Source organism: Sminthopsis crassicaudata, chromosome 4, assembly GCF_048593235.1.
Source record: "Sminthopsis crassicaudata isolate SCR6 chromosome 4, ASM4859323v1, whole genome shotgun sequence".
NCBI lineage: Eukaryota > Metazoa > Chordata > Mammalia > Dasyuromorphia > Dasyuridae > Sminthopsis > Sminthopsis crassicaudata.
In genome coordinates, this window is record NC_133620.1 from 333257691 (window position 1) to 333282997 (window position 25307).

A 25307-nucleotide genomic window follows, 5' to 3' on the forward strand; every position below is an offset into this window, starting at 1 on the left:
ACCTAATCTCATCAGCCACTGCTATTACCAGGAAGTCATTGGCTCCATTCTCCAGCCAATTTTCCAGAAGAAATTCTAACTTCTCCCCTTGCATTGGAGTCCCAGACCTTAATGCGAGGATATCGACCTACCTTTCCCCAGTCTCTGGGTATTCTGAGTACCTCTTTTGGGATAGGGATCCTGTGTGATTCTTTCTACTGCTCTATAGACATTGTCTCTGGACATGACAAACTGGTGAGAATATACAAGAAGTCAAAGAAAGTAATTTTTTAAAAGAACAGTCTTTCAAGTGGGTAATTTTTTGGAAAAGGATCCCCTTCCCCCCCTCCACCAACTATTCTTGTCTCCCAGGCCATCCTCTTGGCTGCCCTTTTCTGGGGCTGATTCCAAGGGACTTCCCACACCCTGTGATGAGATTCTCCCATTTATCTCAAGGGTATTTTTTCCCCTCTAGAGAGGTCTTTGGCTCTTTGTAAATGGGGTATTTTGGGGAATGTGCAAATGGTGTGTATCCTTCTAGAGAATGACCTAATCTCTCCCCTTTATTCCTATCTCTTGGGAGGAGGAGATAGGACATTAACATAGCTTCCTCAGGCCTTATTCCTGTGCAGGCTTTGAATGTGTGTGTGTGTGTGTGTGTGTGTGTGTGTGTGCGCGCGCACACACACGGGCGTGTTTGTGGCATGTGTATAAATGTGTGTTGTATAAGACACAGAAAAATGAGACACCAATGTAAATGTGTTTGTTTTGCTATGCTAGTAAAAGAAATCCAAGTGTTTTCTGTTCTAAAAAACAAGAGGCTTTGACTGTCCTTCAGAATACCAAGCCCAGATCCTTTTTCTCCCTGCATCCTGTCTGTGCTGTGAGAAGGGTGCTCCTTCAACATGGAAGGAGGTTATAGAATGAGGAGGGAGAAGTCTGGTCTTTGCCTAGGTGAGGATAAGGATCTCCCACCCAGTTCCCAGCTCCAGGGAACAATTTTTTACATTTTCGGTTTCTTCTCCAGAACAGTTCTTCAGAGGAACCATCCCTTCTTTGTTTCCCCCTGAGGCAATTGGGATTAAGTGACTTGCTCAGTGTTAGGAAGTGTTAAGTGTCTGAAGCTTCATTTGAACTCAGGTCTTCCTGATTCCAGGGCCAGTGTTCTAGCCTATCCACTGCACTATATAGCTGCTCCATTCTTCTTCTTCTTTTTAAAGGTCAGGGAAAATATAGGGAAGGAAAAAAGATGAATCAAAGCTTCATCCTTAATTTCAACACACTTACATTCTCCAGTAGCATCTTCCCCAAAGAAACATGAATCCCTGCTTCTTGCCAGCCTCTACTCTCCTAAGCCTGCACTCAAGACAGAGAATTCAAGTAAAGTGATTTATAGGACTTAAGTTGCCAGGTCTTCTCACCCAGCTTCCAACTTGCTTGCTTAACAACAATAGATTAAAAAAAAAAACAAACTAGTTGGGCTGCCTCCTGAGCTTCATTTATTTCATATTTTAAAAAATAAAGGAAAAAAAAAACTTGTTGGAAGTTGAACCAGAGGGAAGAATGGAGCATGGGCAGATAACAGGAGAACAAGGAGCTATCCCAGACCAGTTGTGCCCAGGTTGTATATGACAGGGCACTGAATGCTACAGAGCCCAATATCTTCTGCCTTAGGATCTACTCACCCTGAGTCCTCACGTTGTCTAGATTCCCAAACCCTCAGAGGTTCAAACTAACCGACTCCCATCTCTTCCCGACTCCCGTCTTTTCTCCACTTCCACTCCACCCCAACCCAACCCCAACCCTTGAGGAATTAGCAAGGCCAGCCTGGGTAAGAGGAGATGAGAAGGGCAGGGCTTTGGCTTGAAGGATTCCCCTCTTGGTGGAGAAAGGCAGCAAATGTTGGTGTGGACAGGCACTGGCATTTCCACGTGCCCAAACTGCACCCCAAGTGCCATAGTGAAAACGGAGCAGGGAGATGGAGGCCAGAGTCCTCCTGTGTTCTGCAGTGGAGAAAGCTTTAGTGTCCCAGCTAACTGCTTCTTGGTTTTCTCCTTTCTCCCCCACGCTCTGTAGAGGTCTGGACTGGACTTGGCCATCCTGTGGAGACTGGGCTCTGTTCTTCATCTCTGTGCAACCCTCAAAGCAGCAAAGGCCTAAAAACCTTAACTAGGATTGATTGTCTTCCACAGGCATGTAAGAACACATCTGCTTGGTTTTTCCTTTCTCCCTTCCATTTCAGGATTAGGTTTTGTTAGCCCCTGGAATCTCTGGAAAAATAAAGTTGGGAGGTGAAAAGTTGACTCGACTCTGAGTTTTGTTTTGTTTTAGGAGAGGGAAGGTAGGGTGGGGTGAGTAGGAGGATTTATCTTGTACCATTTCTTCCTTTCCTTTTCCAACATCAAACAAATGATGAGAATCCTGCTATAGGGGCCCGGGAGCCAGGAGCTAGGCTACTGGGGGGCCGGTAGAGAGTGCTCTGTGGGTTGGGGGGATTGGCAGGGTTCTGGGGCGTTGGAGTCCGACTGGCTTTGGGCCGGAAGAGGCTGCCCTGTTGAGTGCTGTTGTTAGCGATGGTGGCCTGCTCGGGCTCCCCTGAATCGCTCTCTGTGTAGCTGTAGGCTTGTGCCCGAGAGATCCCCTTTTGCTGCCGTCTCCACGAGTTGTAGTAGGTAGGATCACTGATGTAATGGTTGACAAATGAGTGAGCCTTTTGGTGGTTCTGGTCTACCTCATACTCGCTGTCGCTTCCCTGAGGGGACAAAGGATTATATTAATGGCTAAGACAGTAGGTCAGTCAGACGTTGCCCTGTGGGGAACAGAGTGGGGTCCCATGGCCTGCAGAATGGGGGGGTAGGCAGAAAGCTTGGGTTCTAGCTCCGGGTCAGAAAAAGGATCACTGTATGAACCTGATCTGGTCAATTCCTCACATTCTCCAGCAATAGAACATTTCTCAAACTCATAGCAAGGCCCAATGAGATCAAAGATATAAGTAAAGTGATTTATAGGACTTAAGCTGCCAGGTCTTCTCTCCAGCTTCCAACTTGCTTAACAACAATAGGTTAAAAAAAAAACAAAACTAGCTGGGCTGCCTCCTGAGCTTCATTTATTTAATCATCAAAGATGCAAAGATATAAGCATTTATGAAGTGCTTGTTGTATACCAGGCACTATGCTGAGTGCTGGAGATACAAAATTGCTCCCCCAAGGAGCTTATGTTTTAATATAAATCAGAACATGCAAGATAGACCACTAGGTCTAGAGTCAGAAAGTTGTTAGTTTGTTTCATTCTTGTCCAACTTTCGTGAGTCCATTTGGTATTTTCTTGGCAAAGATACTGGAGTATACTTTTCCAAGAAGACCTGAGTTCAAATACAGCCTCAGACACTTAATAGCTATGAGTCTGGGTAAGTCCTCTTGTTTGCCTCAGTTTCCCCATGTGTAAAATGAGGATAATAATAACACTTGCCTCTGAAGGTTGTTGTGATCAAATCAGATAATTATAAAGTACATAGTACAGTGCCTAGCACATGGTAAGCACTATATAAATATTATTTATTATTATTATAAATAAATATAAAATAACTTTAGTGGGGTATAGAACTGGCAGCTGAGGGTAGGGATAGAGCATGAAAAGGCCTCCTGGAAAAGATGGCCCTTGAACTAACTTCTGAAGGAAGCTTAGGATTCTAAGAATCAAAGGTTGGGAAGGAGACCTTTCCAGCTATGTAAGGTTAACAGTCAGGGCAAAGATTAGTGATAGGAGTGAAGAGTTTGGGTAACAGCAAATAGGCTAGTATGACTGAATCATAGAGTGCATGGAGTGTGGGAAGGATGGTAAGATGGTAAGAGGGAGATTAGAAAGATAGGAAGGTGCAAAGCTGTCGAGTATTAAATGTCAAACAGAGGAAGACACTGGAGTTTAGTGAGGGGAAAGGACTGTTTTAGGAAAATCACTTTGTTAGTTTTAGTGGTGGATGGTTTGGAATAAAGGGACTCCTCAGGCAGGTGAGCCAGGTTAGAAGGCTATTGCAATAGTCCAGGTGATGAGAACATGACTTTTTGTTATTGACAGTTATGAGACTCTTTGTAACCCCATTTTGGGGTTTTCTTGACAAGAGATACAGGAATAGTTTTCCATCTCTTTCTCCAACATATATTAAGGCAAATAGGGTTAAGTGATTTGATCAGGGATTTGTCACAAGAGTCTGAGACTAGATTGGAACTCAGGAAGACAAGTCTTGATTCCAAAGTCATTGCTCTATCCACCTAGCTGCCCACCATCATCTGGATGGAATCATCTAGAGAGAGGTAATAATTGTACTCATGGGAGCTGATAAAATCACTAAATGAGAAGGGAAAATGCACTAGGAGGAGATAATAAGAGTGAGGATTGGTGAAGAAAGGGACTGCTAGTTTATATATAATTAATCTTTGATTTTTTTGTATGTTATCTTATTTCACACGGGCTCTCCTCTCGTGGAGATTTTGCCCTATAGGAAATGACTATATCTATGCCATGTATTATTGTATGAGAAGAATTTGAGGGAATAATACTCAACTTTTCCCTAGGAATTAAAAGCACTTTATAGATGAAAGATCAGTATAAGGAACAAGTTGTGATAATTACTTCTGTGTTACAGATGGGAATAGTTATTTACAAAGATTGAGGACCAGCAAAGAGATGATCTGGAATAAAGGAAAAAACCTAGATTTGGGACTGGAACACTTGGGGTTTGAATCCCAAATTGTGTATCCAGCCTGTGGTGACCTGGGGCAAGGCAATGAATGTCTTGGAGTCTCAACTCCTTAATCTGTAAAATAAAGGGTTGGATTCAATGATCTCTGAGATCCCTTTCTGCTCTAGACCTATAATTATATCATCGAATGAATCAAGATTTTCTAAGCTAACCTATCTCTTTGCTCCCATGAGACTGTTTTACTCCAATGCCAAACCCCAAAATGGGGTCACAAAGAGTCTCAAATAACTGACCAACAACAAAAAAAGTCATGTTCTCATCACCTGGATTATTGAAATAGCCTTTTAATTGGCCCACCTGCCTGAGGAATCTCTCTACCCTACTATTCAGCACTAAAGCTAAGTGATTTTCCTAAAACATGTCCTCTCCAAAGCATCTCTGGATCCCCTGAAAGCTGAGTTAGAGAGATGCCTCAGATCTTGCTACTCCCCTGCCTTACCCCATGAAAAACTCCTGCAACCAACCCTAGCTCAGAGACCCAGTTTGTCAGGCAGCTGGTGGTGCCTGCCCAGAGCAGCTAGACAATAGAAAATCCTCCTGCCCAGCTCTGCCTCCTGTTCTCTCTGTGACACAATCCTGCACAATACAAACCACCCCTTTTCATTTCATTGGTCTAGCGGCTAGCCTGGAGTGGAACAAAGAGGGGCAGGGACAATGGGATAGGGAAGAGAGACCCATTCTCCATTTCCCTCTCTCCAACCCAGAAAAAAAATGTGGAGGGAGCCTTGTCACCTGGCTGAAGGAGACCCGGCTGGGTGGGAATGAGCTCAGAACAAAGTTATCCTTAAGCTGGGTGGGGAAGAGGATGTGTCAGGCTATAATTGCTTGAGCTAACAGTCCCTCTTCTGATATTCATTTAACCCCTAAAGCAGGGATGTGAGCAAGGACTTTAACTCCCCTACCTCCCTCTGTCTGAAGTCCTTAGTGGCTCACAAGTTTTGGATACGATGGAAGTCTCTAATTCCTTCCTTCTGATGAGATGGAGGACCTTAAAGTCTAAATCACTATTGTTGCTAAGGTCCTACAGGCTTAACTTTGCCTACCTGCCTCCTAAGATTATCTGACCTAATTATACAATCTAGGAATCTGTGAACTCTTGTTATCACCCATGCTGGGACCTTTCCATGTACTCTGACTTTTCTTAGAGCTTAAGCTCTTTGAGAGAACTGTCTCAATTTTCCCAATTCTATGCTCAGCATTTAGCATGGTGGTTGGTACACAGGAAGCATTAAACAGAAACATTTTCACTCAGTCATTTTAGAGCTGAGAAAACAGGGAGCAAGGAGATAGATTGACCTGCCAAGTCAAACAGTGATAAGGAGCAAAACCAACATTTGAACCTAGACCCTCTGACTTCAGATCTTATCTTCTTTGTATTATAACATGATCTTGATCTTGGAGAAATCCCAGGGGGGCTGGGGTTGCTCTGGGATGCCAAGATATCCAGTAATTTCAGGATTTCAGCTATCATTTTGGGCCCTTTCCCCCAACTCCCCCCACCCCCAGCATCTAGAAGCTTTCCCCTTAAGCCTTTGTTGAGCAGTTGTTCCACTAGTTGTGACCCCATTTGAGATTTTCTTGGCAGACACTTTGATGAGTGGTCCATCCTTTCCTTCTCCAACTAATTTTTTAAACAGATGAGGAAACTGAGGCAAACAGGGTTAAATGACTTGCCAAGGTCACACATCGAATGAGTGAGGCTGTATTTGAATTGAGTTCCTTCTGACTTCAGGTCCAAGGACACCTTATTCACAGCATCACTTAGTTTCCCCATTAAAGGGTTACCTTCAATCTATTTTCTATCTAGTTTTGTACACATTGTTTCCCCAACTAGAATGCTTCCTTGAGGAGGGTGGGGCAGGGATGGGATTTCTGGTGGATTTTATTTCCTTTTTTTTTTTTTTTTTTTTTTTTTTGTAACCCTGGGGCTCAGATCTAAGTGCCTGGAACATATAAAGTATTTAATAAATGCTTGTTGATTGATTGACATGGGGCTGAGTCAGAACTGGGCAGACCTCTGGGAGGAGATGGGGAAGTACTGAGCTTTTGGAGCTCTCCAGCTCTGGGATGACAGAGATAGACAATGGGATCTGTGTCAATAAACTTGCCTGAGTCTCTGAAGGGGGCAATAAGAAGGTTTGGGGAAAGCGCAGGGAGGTGGCAGGGGGATTCATGTCTCTGTGCAAGGAGAAAGCTGGTGAGCAGCTGGGATGGAAAAAGAATAACTCCTCCTTCTCCCCCTTCCCCCCTGATTAGCACGAAAGCATCGAGGCTTGGAGCCGGAGAAATGGTTGTAGCTTGGCAGGGGGTGGAGTGGGGTGGGAAAGCCTTTTCTCTGCTTCCCTCTTGAGCATCTGGCACATACCCTCCTGGGAGATCACATCCCCCATCGAGAACCCCATCCGTTGGTTTGGAATGTGGGACAGGGCTTTTTATGTTCCTGGTAGGAATGGGGGTTGGAGGGAAATCCTGTGTGTGAATGGGGGGAGGGGCCCTTGCTTGTGAACTGATGGAGGGTCTGAGAAATGAACAAAAAAAGGGGAGAATCTTTATCTAACCTGAATTTGCTTCTACTCCAGCAAACTGACACCCCTCCTTTCCCCAATCTCTGGCCAGGCCAGGTCAGGTTAAAGTGGCTGCCCTGAGCTCTCTCAGACCCAAGGGAGGCCGGTCTGTCATAACTGGAGATGGTGGGGGCGGAGTGGGAGAGCGGGCTTTGTCTTTTACAACATCTGTTTCTTTTCAGGCAGGAGGTGGAGTGTGAGGAGGGGAAGAAGAGAGATGGGGAGGGGGGAACAGGGGCTCCAATGCTTTGAATCTTCTTTCTGGTGCTTTCAGCTCTCCCTCTGCTCCCCATAATTGAATTCAGCTTTGCTGTAACTCTGCACACAATAGGGGCTATTCATGGGCAGCTCTCAACTCTACCAGCCAGGCAATCGAGTGACAGCTTTCAGCTCCTGCAACTCTTAAGAACTCCTCAAAGCCACTCCATCATCGAGGAGAGGAGAGTTTGGCAAGAGAGGGGCTCCAGGGTCCAGTGGCACAGAATCCAAGCTGAGGGAAAGGGAGCCATGGAAAATAAAAGTCGTGACAAAAGAATGGGAAGCAAAGAGCTTCTTGTTTTGAGGCTCATCACCATATTGCTGACTAGGTTCTCCATCAGAAAGAGACACTTTCCAGTGGGTAGATGTAGGTGGGTGCAATCAGACTGAAAGACCTTGGGGTGGGGAAGGAGGTGTCTCCCTGATACAAAGCAGACAGTGGGCATGGGACTATGGAATTCAATGTGCTGTCACTCTGACTTTCTGTCTTCAGGTCCCCTTTGCACTGGCATTCACCTTTATGGGAAGCTTTTTTCAAATCCTTCTCAATTCTAGTGCCTTTTCTCTTTATTTCCTCTTTATCCTATATATAACTTGTTTGTACATATCTCTCTTATAAAATTGTAAGTTCCTTGAGAATAGGAATTGTCTTTTGCTGCATTGGTATCCACCTTTATGGGAAGCTTTTCCAAACCCTCTTAATTCTAGTGCCTTTCCTCTTTATTCTACATATAACTTGTTTGTACATATCTCCCTTATTAGATTGTAAGTTCCTTGAGAATAGGAATTGTCTTTTGCTGCACTGGTATTCACCTTTATGGGAAGCTTTTCCAAACCTCTCTTAATTCTACTGCCTTTCCTCTTTATTTCCTATTTCCTATTTACTCTGTATATAACTTGTTTGTACATATTCGTTTTCCTGTCATCTCCTTTATTAGATTGTAAGGTCCTCAAGGACAGGAATTGTCTTTTGTCTTTCTTTGTATCACCAGCACTTAGCATAGTGCCTGCAAAATAGTTAGTAGCATTTAATAAATATTTATTGTCTGACCTGGCTTCTAAACCTACAGGAAGTTAATGTGGTATAGTTGATAGAGTATGGTAGAGCATTAAAAAAAAAACAACTAGATTATCTTTGGGCCAAATTAAGAGAGGCAATGGAGGAATGAGGAGGCAACAACTGTTCTGATCAGATTTCTGGAATAGGAGGTTCAGTGATGGGCTATGAGTGAAAAGAATAATATGAGCTAGCATTTATATAGTGCTTTAATGTTTACAAAGAGTTCTATAGATATTTTCTTATTTGATTCTAATACCTCTAAAAAGATAGGTGTTTTCATTATTCCTATTTCACTAATGAGTAAACAGAAACAGAGGTTAAATGATTTGTCCAGAATCACACTGTTAGGCAATGTCTGAGGATGGATTTGAACTCAAGAATTACATGGCACAGTGGATAGATTGCTGGTCCAGGAATCAGTTTCCTCACTTATAAAATGATGATCATAATAGCACTTATATCCCAGAGTTGTAAGTACCAAATGAGATATTTGTGAAGCACATAGTAGATATTCTATAAGTGCTCTAAAATGGGGGATAGGATGGAAGGAGGAGTTTATTTTCCTAGCATTTAATATAATTTTAGGTCCTCCTTATTTTGGGTCCAGAGATTTATCCATTGTATATTCTGGAAGAGACAGAATTGGGGCTCAAGCCTGAAGCTGGATTTGAATTGTCCTTTTTTCTCTGTAAGCTCTGTCAGCTTTTAGGATATTTTATTGTGTTGAATACAGGGCTAGACAGTCTTTTTTGAATTATATCTAGATTTTAGATGTGAAAATATTATTTGTAAGTTGTCCCAAGTGACAGTCCAGTTTTAAGACTTAATAGGTTGAGACTTTTGGAATTGCCTTTTATTTGTTAAATCAATACTCAATAAACTCCAGTGACTCTGTATCACTTCCAAGATCAAATACAAAATGCTCTGTTTGGCATTCAAAGCCCTTCCTGACCTAGCCCCCTTTTGCTGACTTTTTCCATCTTTTTATACCTTACCACTCATTGATAGTCTTTGATCCAGTGATACTGGCTCTCAGCTAGCTGTTGTCCAAACAAGACATTCCATCTTTTAGCTCTGGGCATTTTTTCTGCCTGGAATGCCTTCAACTCTGCCTATTAACTTCTTTGGCTTTCTTCTAGTACCAACTAAAATCCCATATTTTATAGAAAATCTTTCCTAACCTTCTTATTTCTGGTGCCTTCCTTATATTAATTATTTTCTATTTATCTTGGACATAGTTTCTTTGTCTATCTTTGTATATCGCCCCCAACATGAGATTAAGAACTTGTTCAAGAGCACAGACTGTCTTTTACCTCTTTTTTGTATCCCCAATGTCTAGCATAGTGCTTTGGTATATGATAGGTGCTTAATAAATGTTTATTGATTGCTATTTGTAAAATCAAGTTAGGGTTGGATAGGGCAACCTTGTGATAATGTAAAGGCACAGGTAGTAGCAACAGGTGAGGCTGTAGCTACCTTCCTACCCTGAATTTGTTAGAAGGATGATGAATACCCACTACTGGTCTGGGAAAGACATAGTTAGCACCTGGAACATGACAGTTGTGACCATTAAGTAAAGAAGGTTACTTGTGACAAGACTCCAGAAAATAGAAAAATTCTAGCATATTCATTAAGAAAAACCCAGTGTTGCTCCCAGTGGGAATTTGGTCATTCATTCCAATGATGCTGCCTTTACTGGGGCCAGGAAGCATCTCTTTGGGAACTAGCTCTGGGACCTATGACACATTCTTTTGAACAACCCCAAGGAAGACCTATCTTTTTTCCCTTTGAAGATGGAGTCAATTTTCAGAAAATGCCAGGAATCCATTGGAGCCAAGTGTGGTAAATGAGGGATCAACTATAATATTGCTAGGATGTCAGTTCCTTCATTGGCAAAATGAAAATAAGGGCAACTTCCTCAAAGGTTTGTTTTGAAGGTAGATAAAATATTCATGAAGTCTTAATAGAGTCTTAACCTACTGCACTTTGGTTTTTGGGATTCCCTAGATCTGTTAAATGCTTTGTAAAGCTAAAATGCTACCTCCAGAAATATGAACTAATTGTAATAAAAAAAATGAACTGAGGCTGTAACTACCTCTGAAAGTCAGAATTTCCAAAGAGGGATAAAATACTACTAATGGTAATAATAACACATTTCTAAAATGATTTAACAGACATTCAAATGGCACTTAAAACTTAGCTTTATATCCATTGTTTCACATGAGTCTAACAAATCTGTGAAGTAGGTGCTACCATTGTTGTCCATTTTTTTAGTTGAGGGAAAGTTCCCCAGCCCTGACTGCTGACTGCCTATCCTGGACCATTATTTCAGAAAAACACCAGATACCATGATCTCCTTTATTCCTTATTTTCCCACTCTTTTCTCCTTTCCAACCTCTTCCAATTTCCTTTTCTCTCTTCTGCTCCTCCTTTTCTTACTGCCTCGCAAGTTTTGAACTATGAAGTACAAATATATCCATACTCCCAAGGTTCTTTGATGGGATATGTTAGTCTTATGGCTCCATTCTCCATCCCTGTATTTTTCTCCAAAATGCCTCTTGCTGACTACCACTTTGCTTTATTTTATAGTCTACCCCAGCAGAATATAAGATCTCTGAAGGGAAGACTTGTCTTTGCTTGTATGTTTATGGTCCTTATGCTTAGCACAGTGCTTGGCCAGTAGTCAGCACTTACAAGCTCATTCATTTATTCATATATATATATATATATTGGTTTAAAAAGCAATTGCATGACTTCATAATCATGCCTCCAACTTCAGCTATCATGCCTCCAACTTCAGCTATCTTGTTCATCAGCTGGTGAACACCAGCCATCTTGCTGACCTACCCTTGTCTTGGAATCAGTCCAGATTGATCAGCAGCTTCCACATGACCACATTCTCTCTCTTTATAAAATAAAACCTAACAAAATAACCACACAACCCACACTTAGGGCCAGTGTTGATATTAATCCTCTTTGAAAGAAAGCTTTTAAAGTCTCCAGTCCACTTACTCCCTAGAGCCCGAGGCAAGTAGAGACCATGTAGAGTACCCCTTTTCTCTCCAAGGAATGGAATTTTGAGTTGCTTGATTTGTCAGTGTCTGAAATATATACCTACATTTCTATAAGCATAAGAATTTAGGGGATAGCTACATCCAAAGGTGTGCTGATAAATGTTTAACAATCAGTTTTTTAGGGAAAAAAGGACATACTACATGTTTTTAAGTTTCATCTGTGTTACTTACATTTCCCCCCAACACTTTCTTAATTCTAGACATTCAACTAAGCCCTGATCTGTAGCATTTGCTGATTTCTGAGGTGAAAATGTTCATGATGAAAATTTAACAATTGGCTTTGTTAAATGGATTTGAGCTGTTCCCTTAGTTAAATCCTAAGTAAACCCAATCAACTCAATAAAAATAAAGCTTCAGAACATTCTTAATCCAAGAGGAAGGGCAATAGTTTCCAAAAGAATATGGTCTATGGGCATAGAAATAATTTCTGCCCATGCAGCCTCTTTAATAAAGGAGTGGGGGCTCAGACAACAGTATACTCAGCATAATTTCTTCTTAGTACACTTTTTCTTATGGTTATTGCATTTATTTCCATGGTTTCTACATTTGCCCTAGTGTAGTTCATAGATCATAGCAGAAAGAATTCTAGATTTAGAATTAGGGGGCCAAGGTTTAAACCCCAGCTTTGCTACTTGGAAATTGTATAACTTTTGGTAAATCAGCTGATCTTTTATTTATCTGGGAAATGAGGGGGTTGAGTTAGGTGACCTCTGAGGTCTATTTTAGAAATGAATGCATAGTCCTCTTATGATTCTTTTATCATCTGCTTGGCCTTTTGTAAAAGTTTAGTAAATAGGCCTTCCTGCCTCCACTTTCACAGAATCTTGGCAGGGACTTCAGAGGTCATCTAGTTCAAATTGGGGGTTGGAATCGCCTCTCCATATATGTAAGTGGTCAGTCAGCTTCTACTTAAAGACCTCCTGCAAATGGAAAAACACTATCTCCCAAGCCAGCTCATTCCAATTCAATGTTGGATGGCACTGACTGTTAGTACATTCTCCCCCTCCACCCCTGCCTTCCCCATCTCCACCCTTATATCAAGTCTAAATCTGCCTATCTGCAGATTTCTACCCATTACTTCCAATTTGTTTTGCTAGATCAAGAAGAATAGATCTTATTTCTTATCCATGGGGTAGCCCTTCAAATATATGAATTAATCAATTAATTTATAATTATATTATAATATTAATCATTATGAACTTAGTTAATATTTCAATATTATTAGTTAATTATATATATCAAAATTCCTTCTACAGGAAGTGCTGGTTGAGCTTAATCATTTTATAAAATAGGTTTTTACTTATATCTTATTTTTGCTTCTAGATTTCTTGCTACATCCTTTTCCTTCTCCCCACTCTAAAAAACTATTCCTTAAAAACAAATAATTAAAAAAAGGAAGAGAAAAAATGAAGTTCTACAAAGTCAATACATTTAAACAATCTGATGTTATATCTGCAAAATTAAGAGGAGATATGTATCTGAGCTAAACCTTAAAGGAAGCCAGGGATTCCAAGAGATTAGGTGGGAGAGAATTCTAGGCCTCCAAATCAGCTTGGACAAAGTTATGGAGTTAAGAGAAGAAGGATTGTGTATGAGGAATGGGTAAGTAAAGTTGTACTATAACATTTGTGATAGATAGTAATGAATCAAAAGATTGGAAAAGTAATAAAGGGTTTAGTTATTAAGGGCTTTAAATGTCAGTCAGAGGAGTGAATGTATATTTACACACTATGCACATGTGTTTATATTCTTCACACAGTATATTCATGCGAGATTTAAACATATGTGCATATATTTCACATGTGCATGTATGCAAGCATTCAATAATACTTATATGCATGTATATATCCACAGGAATAATATATGTATACATATATATGCAACACACACACACACACACACATATATATATATATACATATGATTTTATCATTATAATAACCTTAAGAAATAGGTACTATTTTAATCTCTGTTTTACAAGTAAAAAAATTGAGACAGACAGAAGTTATGTGTCTTTTCCAGTGTCACAAAGCTAAGTATCTGAAGTAATATTTGAACTCAGCTCTTCCTGAGTTCTTGACTCATCCACTATGTCATCTGGTTGCATCTCTTGAGTTTACATTTACTTAGAAGTAATAGGGAGCCATTAATATTGAATAAAGAGTGACACAGTCAAATTGATGCTTTTGGTATTTAATAGCTATGTGGAATATAGAATCTTAAGACAGAAAGCATAAGAAAAAGGCTAGCTATTGCAAGAGTTCAGATAATAGATAAAAAGGACCTGAATAAGGTGATGTCTGTGTGAAAGAAAGAGACATATGTGAGAGAAGTTGTGAGAAAATAAGTTACAGGATTCGGCAACTAACTAGATATATGGGATGATTGACATTGAGTTAAAGATGATATCACCAGAAATTGTTGCATGTGACTGTGATGGAATACTAATGTATTATAAGAAATTTTGATCAGGATGTTCTTGGAAAGACTTACATGAACTAATGCAAAGTAAACAGAACCAGAAGAACATTGTATACAACAACAGTAATACCGTATGATGATCAGCTATGAATAAATTAGCTATTCCCAGCAATTCAATAATCCAAGGTAATTCTGAAGGACTTATAATAAATTGTGCAGTCCATCTCCAGAAAAAGAACTGGTGGAGTCTGAATGCAGATTAAAGCATATATTTTTTTGCTCCATTTTTCTTGTACTTTTTGGTCTATGTTTACTTTCACAGCATGACTTTACATGGAAATGTATTTTGCATGATGACACATGTATAACCTATGTCAAATTTTCTGCCTTTTCAATGAAAAGGGGAGGGGAGAGAGGACGGGAAAGAATTTGCAACTCAAAATTTGAAAAAGAATGTTAAAATTGTTTTTACATGTAATTAGGGAAATATTACATTTTTAAAAATGACACTGTTAATTGCAAATCTGGGTTACTGGAAGGAGGGTGATTCCCATAATAATAATAGGATTTGGGAGACGAGTAAGTTTTAGGGGAAATAAAACAAGTTTTATTTTGGACATTTATTTTTATTTCTGTTGAGTTGGAATACTTATGGTACATACACAATTTGGGATTTAGTGTAAGTTGTTGGTAATATGGAACTAAAATGTAGGGGAGGAAAGAGAGAGAGAGAGAGAAAGAAAAAGGGAGAGGGAGAGGGAGAGGGAAAGGGAAAAGGAGAAGGAGAGGTTGGATTTGAACTCAGCTTGTCCTGACTCCAGGGCTGGTGTAAGCTAGATCCTGTCCCTATTTCCTGCCTATTTTAAAAGCTAAACTGCAATGAAACTTGGAAGCTGAACTACCATGAAAACTTCCTGAGTGCATTGTAAAGGTAATGACCTTCACTTATACACTTCACATAGTCCCTTGTGTTGTATTTCTCTAATGCACTTATCATATATTATTATGTTCTCAGGGCTGAGATTAGGTATTATCTCCTCTTTGCATCTCATGCAATGTTCTATACCCAGTTGTTGTTTCACATGCGGTTTGTTGTTTTTATAAGTTGGAGGAGACATCCTGTTCCACTGACCGGCCTTCGTAATTCAACAGAGAATATTCACACAAAGTCATCACAGACCCCTTGGAGACTCAGGAAGACATGACTTGGTACTTCCTTTAGCCAAATCCTTCAAATTTATAGGAAGCAATTAAAGTGCTGAAAACCGGTTATTTAACTTGCTATGGATTAATTCTCATGTGGCTCCAAAGTTTCTGAAAAGTTACATAAAAATACAATCAAAGATTTTGATGAATGGAAAAGGAGATAAGGGATCTGTATGGCACATTCCTCTGGACTGGGAGTTAGAGGATATGATTCATTCACTTACTGATGTCCCTTCAATTCTTAAAACTTCTTCCTTTGTAGAATCGCCTTAACTATAAAATGAGGCTTTGTGGCGCAATACAAAGAGTTTTGGATTTGGAGCTAGAAGGAATTGGGATTCTAATACTACCACTGACAATAACTGTCAGAAGACCTGGATTCAAATTTGGTTTTAGACACTTACTGGCTGTGTGACCCTAGGTAATCCAATTACCTTCTGTTTACCTCAGTTTCCTCAACTGTTAAAATGAGGATAATAATAATACTTCACAAGGTTGTGAGGATCAAATGAAATATTTACAAAGCACTTAGCACTGTAGGCACAATATACAGTTTATTTTTTTCCTTCCCCTATTAATCTTTGGATTATAGAATACTTAGTTTTCTGCTTGGCATGTAGTAGATATTATGTAAGTGCTTATTCTCTCTTTTTTTCTCTCTCTTTACCTTAGGAACACAGAGTAGAATGGACTTCAGAGGAGTCATGAACAAGATTCTTCTTTACAACATTGTTCCTGACAAATAGTCATTAGGTTTTTGCTTGAAGATTTCTAGTGACCAGATACAACCACTTATATTTATTTGTTTTTGGCAAGGAAATTGGGGTTAAGTGACTTGCCCAGAGTCATACAGTTAGTATGTGTCAAGTTTGTGAGCTGGGATTTGAACAGGATTCACAACCTTCTGTGCTCTGCCATCTAGCTGCTCCATGTACCACCATTTTTGCCAGGGGCAATCCATTCAGCTTGTGGACAGCTCTAATTGTTTTCCCAGTATCTAATGGTGCTTTGTTGCAGCTTTTCACTTTTCATTCTAATTATGTTATTTCTGAACCTTAGTTTCCACATCTAAAAAATGGGGATAATCATATCTTTGGATTTTCTACTTCCCAAGGTTTATGTGAAAATCAAATGAAGTTTTTTTATTGTTGTTGTGAAGTCTTAGTCATGCCTGATTCTTTGCGGCCCTATTTGGGGTTTTTCTTGGCAAAGATATTGGAATGGTTTGTCATTTTCTTCTCCATCTCATTTTACAGATGAGGAAACAGAGGTTAAAACAGGATTAAATGACTTGCCTGGGGTCACACAGCTAAAAAGTATCAGAGGCTAGAAAATTAAGACTATAGATATAAGACTTTTTGTAAATCTCAAAGTGACAAATAATCATCAGTTATGTTAACTAATGTTATTGTTAGTAGAAGAATGGTATTTGACTAGAACAAAGGTTCTTATTCTGGAGGCCATAAACTTATTTTTTTTTTTATAAACTGTATTTGAATATAATTTTTTTCTTTGTAGTCTTACATATTTTATTTTATACATTTTAAAAAACATCATTCTAAGAAGGGGTCTCTAGGCTTGCCTAGATAGGGGTCCATGACACAATAGTCCGTAGTTTATTTCCTAGTATAGGACAACAAATGCATTGTACTTGTTTCCATGAAACATTAAAATAATCAGAAAAAGATTTGCAGTCTACTGGGTGGATGCCTTCTGAAGAATTTAATGGAAACACAAGGGTGAGAATAACAAGAGAATGTCATCAGCAGGCATGGATGGACTGTGATCCGTAACCATGGGAGTAAGAAGTACCTAGGCTGGTGAGATCATAGTTCTTTCAAAGTAAAGAAGTGTCTCTAGTGAACCCAAGGAAAGTACAGAAGGTCATGGGTAGCAAAAAAGAGGTGGGCTTTGGGAGACAACTGCCTCTTTTTCTTCTCTCTGTAGAAGTGACTGTTCTCTAAGTAGCCTCTGTATCGTATCACTTCTAAGAGGAGAGAGGAGAGGAAATCAAATAAACTCATGCATTAGTAAAAGGAGCCATGCCTTGCTAGGCACGTTGACACTAAGCCAGGAATTCAGTAGCCCTATTTCTCAGTTTTGGGCAGGTCAGTTAATTGTGGATATTGGATTGGTTCAGGCCATTGTAGTTAAGAACTCTTGTGCTTGAGTGTCCATCAGTACCAGCCTCCCCAGTAATAGGGATAACAACTAGATCCTGATTTGTGTGATTGCTCTGAAGTGATACCATTATTCAGATTCACACGGTATATTTTTGTTCATTGGATTCTATCAATTACCCTATTTCTAGTCTATTTTGTGCCATTTTGTACCAGTTATCATATTTAATATAATCACTTCAAATAGTGAGAATTAACATACATGTAGCCTCTCAGAAAATTCATCACATGCATTAATTGGGACTTAGACACAATAATCTCTTCAATATACTATATTGTCTAGGTGCTTTGGGGTTATACTAATAGGTGGGAATCACAGTTAGGATTGAATCCAAGTTAGGATAGGGACAGAAATTAGATAGGGACTCATTCCAAGTCACTTTGATTAATATCACTTCCATATCCCTTCTAATTCTCTATATAAAGTCGGAATCGATTGTCTCTTTCAGGAGCAGCTTTGGGCCTGGAAGTTAGGTTTTTGCTGTTTATATCTTTGGCACATCATAGTGAAAAGGATGCTAGATTTGGAGTCAGAACACCTGGTTCAAATCTTTTATGAATGCAAATGAGTCAGTCCTTCTTTTTGGATGTCAATTTCCTTCTCTGTCAAATGAAAACCTGTAAGGATACCTTTGATTCTCAGTTCTGTGATCTTAGGTTATGCACAGCATGAGCTCTGCAAACAAAGGAGTAGCAAGTTTGGAGTTTCTGTAGCCTCATGGAAATGAAGATGTCTAGATGATACAGTGGATACAGCCATAGACCCAGAGTCAGGAAGACCTGAATTCAAAAATGGCCTTAGACACTTACTAGCTCTGTGATCTTAACCCCGTTTGTCTTAATTTCCTCATAAAATAGGGATAATAATAGCAACTATCTCTCAGATTTGTGTTAGGTGCAAATGAAATGATACTTGCAAAGCTCAGTGCCTGATACATAATAGACGCTATGTAAATTCTTCCTTGTTATTCAGTTGTTTTAGCCATGTCTGATTCTTCGTGATCCCATTTGGAGTCTTCTTGGCAAAGATATCAGAGTGGTTTGCCATTTCCTTCCCTAGCTCATTTTACAGATGAGGAAACTGAGGCAAACAAGGTTAAGTGACCTCTCCAGAGTCATCCAATGAATAAGTATCTAAAGGAGGATTTGAACTCATGAAGATGAGTTTTCAGACTTTAGGCCCTGTACTCTATTTGCTGAGCCATCCAGCTGTTGTATATGCATGCACACACAAGTAAACATTTATATACATAGACACACAAGTACATATATGTAACATACACAAATACATACACACATTTAAGTATATATACATATACATACTTTCTTACACATATAGTACTATCTGTGCAGATACAGCCATAGCTAAATTTACATAGAATATATAACATGAATTATATTTCTATTTGTATCTCTATCTTGTGGAGAGAACAGCCTGTGTGGATATTTATATAGCTCTTTCTATCTATCTAGATCCATATCTAGTGTAAATAGTACCATCTGGCTTTCTTTTCTTTTTTATAATATTTTATTTTTCCTAATTACATGTAAAATAATTTTTTAGCATTTGTTTCTTTAAATTTTGATTTCTAAATTCTTTCCCAGCATCTCTCTTTTCTCCTCTCCTTGAAATATTAAGCATTCTGAGATGGATTATAAATCATGTACATGTATGTAATTTTACGGCAGAACACTTGAATGACAGAGAAAAAAAGAGGAACAAAGAGAGGGAGGAAGGAAGGAGGGAGGGAGATAGAGGAAGAAAAGGAAGAATGGAAGGAAAGAGGGAGAATAATATATTTCAGTCTGTATTTAGACTCCATTATTCCTTTCTTAGGAAGTGTATAGCATTTTTCATCATGAATCCTTTGGGATTGTTTTGGATCATAGTATTGTTGAGAATAGCTAAGTCATCCACAGTTGTTTATCATACAATATTGTTATTACAATATACAATATTTTATGGGTTCTATTCACTTTACTCGGCATCAGTTCATATAAATCTTTCCAGGTTCTTCTGAAATCATCCTGCTTGTCATTTCTTATAGCACAATAATATTCCATTACAATCATATCCCACAGCTTGTTCTGCCTCCCTTTTTCTGATGCTGATTTGCTCTACCTTGCCTTAGATACTTTCTCTAAGCAGATTAGAGCTAAGTTACTAATGAATCTTCCCACTAATTAGCAGGGAGGCACTACTTCACTATCTAGTTCCTTGTCTAGCTGATGACAGCTATTATTCTGAGTAATCTTTAGAAAATAGGGAATTCCTTCAAATTTAGGGCTTTGTACTAATGTGGACTTTGTTCTGACAGAGCCTTAGAATTCTGTACTAATACACAGGTCTCTTGTTCTGTTGTCAGAAGCTGGCCATGGGGGCTATCATCAACTAGATTCTGTGCCTTGTGGATTGGAATCTTGGGAGGTTCCCTTCATCTTTCTGACTCCTAAACCCTGCAGGGGCTGCTTATGCATGCAGTCCCTGTTCCTATGTCAGTAATGCATTATTTTCCACCTTTCTTTCCAGGCTCTGGGTGTGGAGCCTTGATCTCAGCTGGAACCTTTTCCTCACCTGAGAGTCTGAGATTTCGGAGGGCTTTTCTGTCAGGCTGCTGCTTTCTGCTGGAATCAGGTCATTGTACTTGGTGACATCCTCATCTGAGTAGTGAAGACTGCCTGGGCTGGGTCGTGGAGGAGACCTGGAGAGGAATGGGAAGGCAGGATATTGGGAAGAGGAAAGGAGGAGGCTACAGGGTACTATTCACTGTGGAGAGAAGTTTTTCTTCTGGGCCAGTTTTTAAGTAGAGGGTTTCTTCTTTTACTTTTCATTTATTTATTTAAAAGAAAATGTGTGTGTGTGTGTGTGTGTGTGTGTGTGTGTGTGTGTGTGTGTGTGTGTGTGTGAATTAAGTGACTTGCCTAGGATCACACAGCTAATAAGTGTCTAAGGCCAGATTCGATCTCTAATTGTCCTGATCTGTCCATTATCCACCTAGCTACCCCAAGAAGAGGGCTTCTTAATATTTCTATTTTAGATTGATCTGGCTAAGAAGTCATTTAAATTGCTTCCATCCCCCTGGGGGGGAGGTCTGGCTTGTGGATCATCAGAATACACATGGGACAGAGAAGCCTCTGGCTTTTAGCATGAGGAGGGATAAGGGGATATGTATAAGAGATGCCAAAGATAAGGATGGTACTCATTTGAGTAACTGAGAAGTTGGGTTTACACTCACTGCAGGAGATGGTTGCCTGTCTCCCTATTCTCCTATTTCACTTTTCCATGTGAACATCACTGCTGTGTCTGGGACCCTTGGGAAACCTGTGTACTTCCCAAAGAAAGAAGCTGGATCGCCTGCCCAGGGGCCTGATGTTCTGTGGATTTTCCCAGCCTGATGGGTGGAGATCACCCCTTTCTGATACTCATACACAAAAAGGTAGCTTTCTAGGAGGGAACTTTGACTAAGAATGTCTCTGCAGCTGGGTTAACGAATGACCTGTATCTCTCTCTCCTCTTCACCTCAGCTTCTTCCACACAATTTAAGTAGGTCCCATTCATCTCAAAGGAAGTAATTGAAAACAAGCTGGTGACCTGATGCTATTCTGAATGTAAGTCACAGAGAGTGCCAGGGTGGAAGATCACAAATACAGTTTCTTGTACAGGCAGCTATTAGGGAAAGCTGGAAGCAGCTTTGGGTAGCTTGGGGCATGTGTGTATGGCTGGAGAGGCATTCTGTATGTACACAGTGGGCCCCAGGTCTGTGTATTCTGTGGGTGGGTGGGATGGGGAGGGAAAGGAGGGATAGTGAGGTGTTCTGTGAAATGTGCCCTTGTTCAGCTGTGGCTAGGCAGGGGAACTAGCCCAGTGGGGCTGATCTGGCCATCCTGAGTCCTGCTGAGGTCCTGACGCTCTGGCCTCAAACAGCTCTTTCTTTGGGGAGGCTTGGGGTTTGGCTGGGGATGAGAGCTTGCCTCTCTGGTCTGTAACAGCCCTCTTCTCTTTTCTCCCTCCCCCCGTCCCTCCCCCTGCTGAACACACACATCGCTTCTTCCCCTCCAGCCCTGGGAACAGAGCGTGCTTTGTTAGCCTTGCCTGGGAGAGTCTTGAACTCCCTTCCTCTCTGAGCTGCCTTCTCCCGATGAGCTTGAGACATGCATGCTAAATAGATCCTGGGGAGGAGCCTCTCATGCTGGCCCCTTTCCCTCCCTGTTTTCCCTAAACCCTAGAAAAATAAAACATTTAGGTCAGCTAAGGTGACCATTTTGCACCCCAATAGACTGCTCTGTATTCTAGCTTTGCATCAGCACTGTGGCCTTCAGCAGAGCAGAAGAATCTACCATGAGAGGGAACAGTGTGTTTGAAATGAGGTTGGGGTGAGAGGATGAGGAACGTGTCCTTTCCATATTGTCTTGCTCTTTATCTTCTAATTCTTAAAAGGCCAAGATACAGCCTGGTAATCACAGGATTGATCCAGTATGTGGGGGGAGGGATTGGCAAATACTTTTACATTATGTATGGATAAATGAGGCTCTGGGACAGGATGTCTGGGGCTATGAAAGAAATAGTGATGGAGTGAGGAGGGGAGATCAGTCAGAACAAAATCCCAGACCCCCACCTGATGAAATTTCCCTTATTTTCCAAAAGACCTGAAATTTCCTAGATCATGGGGTATAGAGAGTTTCCTCAGGAAAGAGAGATGGTGTCACAGAGAGCAGTTGGCGTCCAGCAATAGCTGTCCTGCTCTCTCCTTTCTAGGCAATTCTTTTCAAGTGTTAGCCAGGGTGGGACAGAAATTGTTAGGTGTGGAAGTTTCTTTATGCTTCCCCTCCATGAGGATTCTCTTGGAGAAGAGAATAGGAAGGTGACATTGTATTGGAGAAAAATCTTCAGCCCTTTGCACACAGGAGCACTAAGCTTGACCTGGAGATGACTTCCTTCATTTTCACTTTGGCAGAGATGAGCATCAGTTCATGTCCTTTTTTCTTTTAAACTAAAAATGCCAAAGCACCTAATGGAAGTAATCAGTTTGCATCTGTGCAGTATCTTTATGTAAAACGGCACAAGAAGAGAGGGGAAATCAGGTAGCTCAGTGGATAGAATGTTAGATTTCGGATCATAAAGATCTGAGACTTATTGACTGTGTCTAACTCCTTATATACCTTAGTTGAACTATTTCATGTGATTGTTATGAGGGCCAAATGAGATAATAAATGGAAAATGCTTTGTAATTCTTAATGTATTGTAGAAATATTAGATATATTTAAAAAAATCAAACAAAATCATCTTAATTACATATGATTTATGAAAATGTGAACCTTTGATTTTATTGTTATAGGAATCTCTGGATGAAAAAAATTTATATCAATGGGGACTGTCACCAGAATTATCTGTGGTACTAAGAGGTGGTGACATACCCAGGGTCACACATCCAGGATGTGTCAGAGTCAGGACTTGAACTCTAAGGTCAACATTCTATTAGAATTATTATGCCAAATTCCTCTTATGTATATATGACACATTAGTATCAAGCTATGATCTATGCATATATATACACACACAACACATATGCTGACATATATGTATAAATAAAAATCAGGACCCATATTCTCTTTCCTTTTTTCCCCAATACCCTACTTAATCAGGTAGAATCAACCCAACTTGAACAAACCCCCTCCCCTGATATCCTGAACCCTAATTCAATGAACACTATTAGTCTTTTGAGCTGATTTAAATTTTTTCAGGAGGCCTCCATCCCTTGGCTATTTTCAGGTTCCTGGCCCTTCTTCTCCACACTTGGGAATTCTGGGGTTGCTGATATCTGACTCACAAACTTTCTAACCTCCCACCAATACTATGGAATATTCTCTACCTGGTATAAATACCATTCTTCCGGCAGAAGGAATTCTTAACTGAGAGACGACGATTATTGAGTTCCAGGGCTGGGAAACTGCTTTCATCCAGACTCACCATCTCTCCATGGCCCAAGGCACTGGATTTGGCATTGTTCCCTGGGGAAAAGGAAAGAAGAGAAATTATGGACAGTTGGTCACTTCTACTTTACCTTCCCCAAATTACTTGAAGGCCTTCTACTTTGGGCTGGGAGAAGGGGGAGATGGGTTTACAGCAGAGAGAGAACCCCTGTCTCTGTATTTTTCCTATTGGGATCAGATTAAAAACACTTAAAGATAGGAAAATAACTAGAGAAGGCAAGAAAGAAAGAGGAGGGACAATTTTCATCTTACATTTATTAAGTGAGAGCATTTTTCCTCAAGTGAAGGAGGGCTTATTGCTGGCTGGTCACTCTCACTATTATAACTCTGTAGATTGCTTGTGTGGTCTTCTTCATGGCTTTCCACTATGTGGAGGGCAAGGGTCTCTTAAAGACCACCGCTCTAAAATGAAAGGTTGGACTTGATCTTTTCAGCCCTTTCCCCTTCTACTATAGCACTGATCTAATGACCACTACAAGCACTTGAGTTGAAATAAATTTCTCCTTGAGCTGAATTAAATTCTTTGGGGCTGGCCTCAGTCCCCTAGTAAAGACAAATCAGCAGTTTCCAGGTTTCTGATTCCTGATTAGAGCTGTAACTAACATGGGATCAGCAGGGCTGATGCGGGATGCTAGTGAGGCACATTTCTTCCTTCTGGTGATTGCTGTCTCTACATCCTTGGGGTTTTTTAGTTCTCTCCCAATTCTCCTAATTCCTCCTACCTCCATCCTTGTCACAAGTTTCACCTTTACCCTATAAACACTATGGGTGCAAAAATCAGATCTTTCCCCTTCCCATTCCTGGTATGACTGTCCCTGTTATAAAACTGTATACACCATCTCTATATTCCTTATCTTCTCCATTGGCTCCCAAATGGTTTTGGATTCAGTAAAAATATTCCCAATTGGAGTTTTGGACATGAACAATGATATCAAGTTCATTAGTAAAATGGATGTCCCAACTCACCAGAATCTGACTTCTTGGCATACTTCTTGCTCTGACCACGGATGATAAGGACAAAGACCAGCAGGAGAATAAATATGAGGCCGACCAGGGCGATGACCACCAGGAACCACCACTCTTCATAAAAAGGATTAGCTTTCTGGGCTAGAACATGGGTTGGCAGTCAGTGTCTAGATCGTTCACTCCCTTTTCTGGATTAATATTCTTGCTTATGAGGGAATGTGTTCTATAAGCAGAATCCTGCTAATTGTGTCCCAAGTATGGGCAGGGTTGATAGCTCTACACCACCTGAATAGGGGAATGGCCAGTTAGATTCAATCCTGGGTAGAGAAGGGAGGTATTATAGAGAAGGTCTAATCTGCTCTGAAGCTAGGAATGTACCTGGGAATATACCTCCTAATAACAGTTTTATCTCCCATTCTGAGTCTCTTTCTGGTAGTAAAGAGGAAGGGAATGAATCCGGTTGGGGGAATTAGAATGGGCTCTCTCCAGGGAAGATTTTATAACATTTTCCTTTTGGGGATGACGTCACCTCTCAGATCTATTCTTTACCTAGAAGGAAGGCATTAGGGTATGATAAATGTAAGGACCCTTTTTTGGAAATATTTTAAAGAGTCCAATATGATGATCTATAGATCATATTATAGGTGGTTGCTCAGTTGGTATTGCTGACGGACTGGAAGTCTGAGTATTTTAATTGAATCTTAGGGGAAAGTATTTATCTTCCCATGAGCATATGTGGAAGGAGGAAAGAGGCAGGAAGAATTCTTGGAACTAAACCAGAGCATAACTTGAGTTATATCCCTGTCTCCTGGGGTGGGAAGTTGGAAAGAGACAGCTCAGAGTTACTGT

At 40.3% G+C, this 25307-nt stretch overlaps 1 protein-coding gene across 1 annotated transcript in view; it reads right to left on the bottom strand.

Moving 5' to 3' along the window:
* Positions 1 to 1463: 1463 nt before the first annotated feature.
* The window catches only part of SDK2 (sidekick cell adhesion molecule 2), a 426366-nt gene continuing 402522 nt past the window's right edge, over positions 1464 to 25307 (bottom strand). The window contains 4 exon segments of the mRNA XM_074260670.1: positions 1464 to 2731; positions 20077 to 20203; positions 23372 to 23510; positions 24459 to 24599. Of these exon segments, the coding sequence (XP_074116771.1) occupies positions 2381 to 2731; positions 20077 to 20203; positions 23372 to 23510; positions 24459 to 24599 (758 nt within the window). The 3' untranslated portion in view covers positions 1464 to 2380.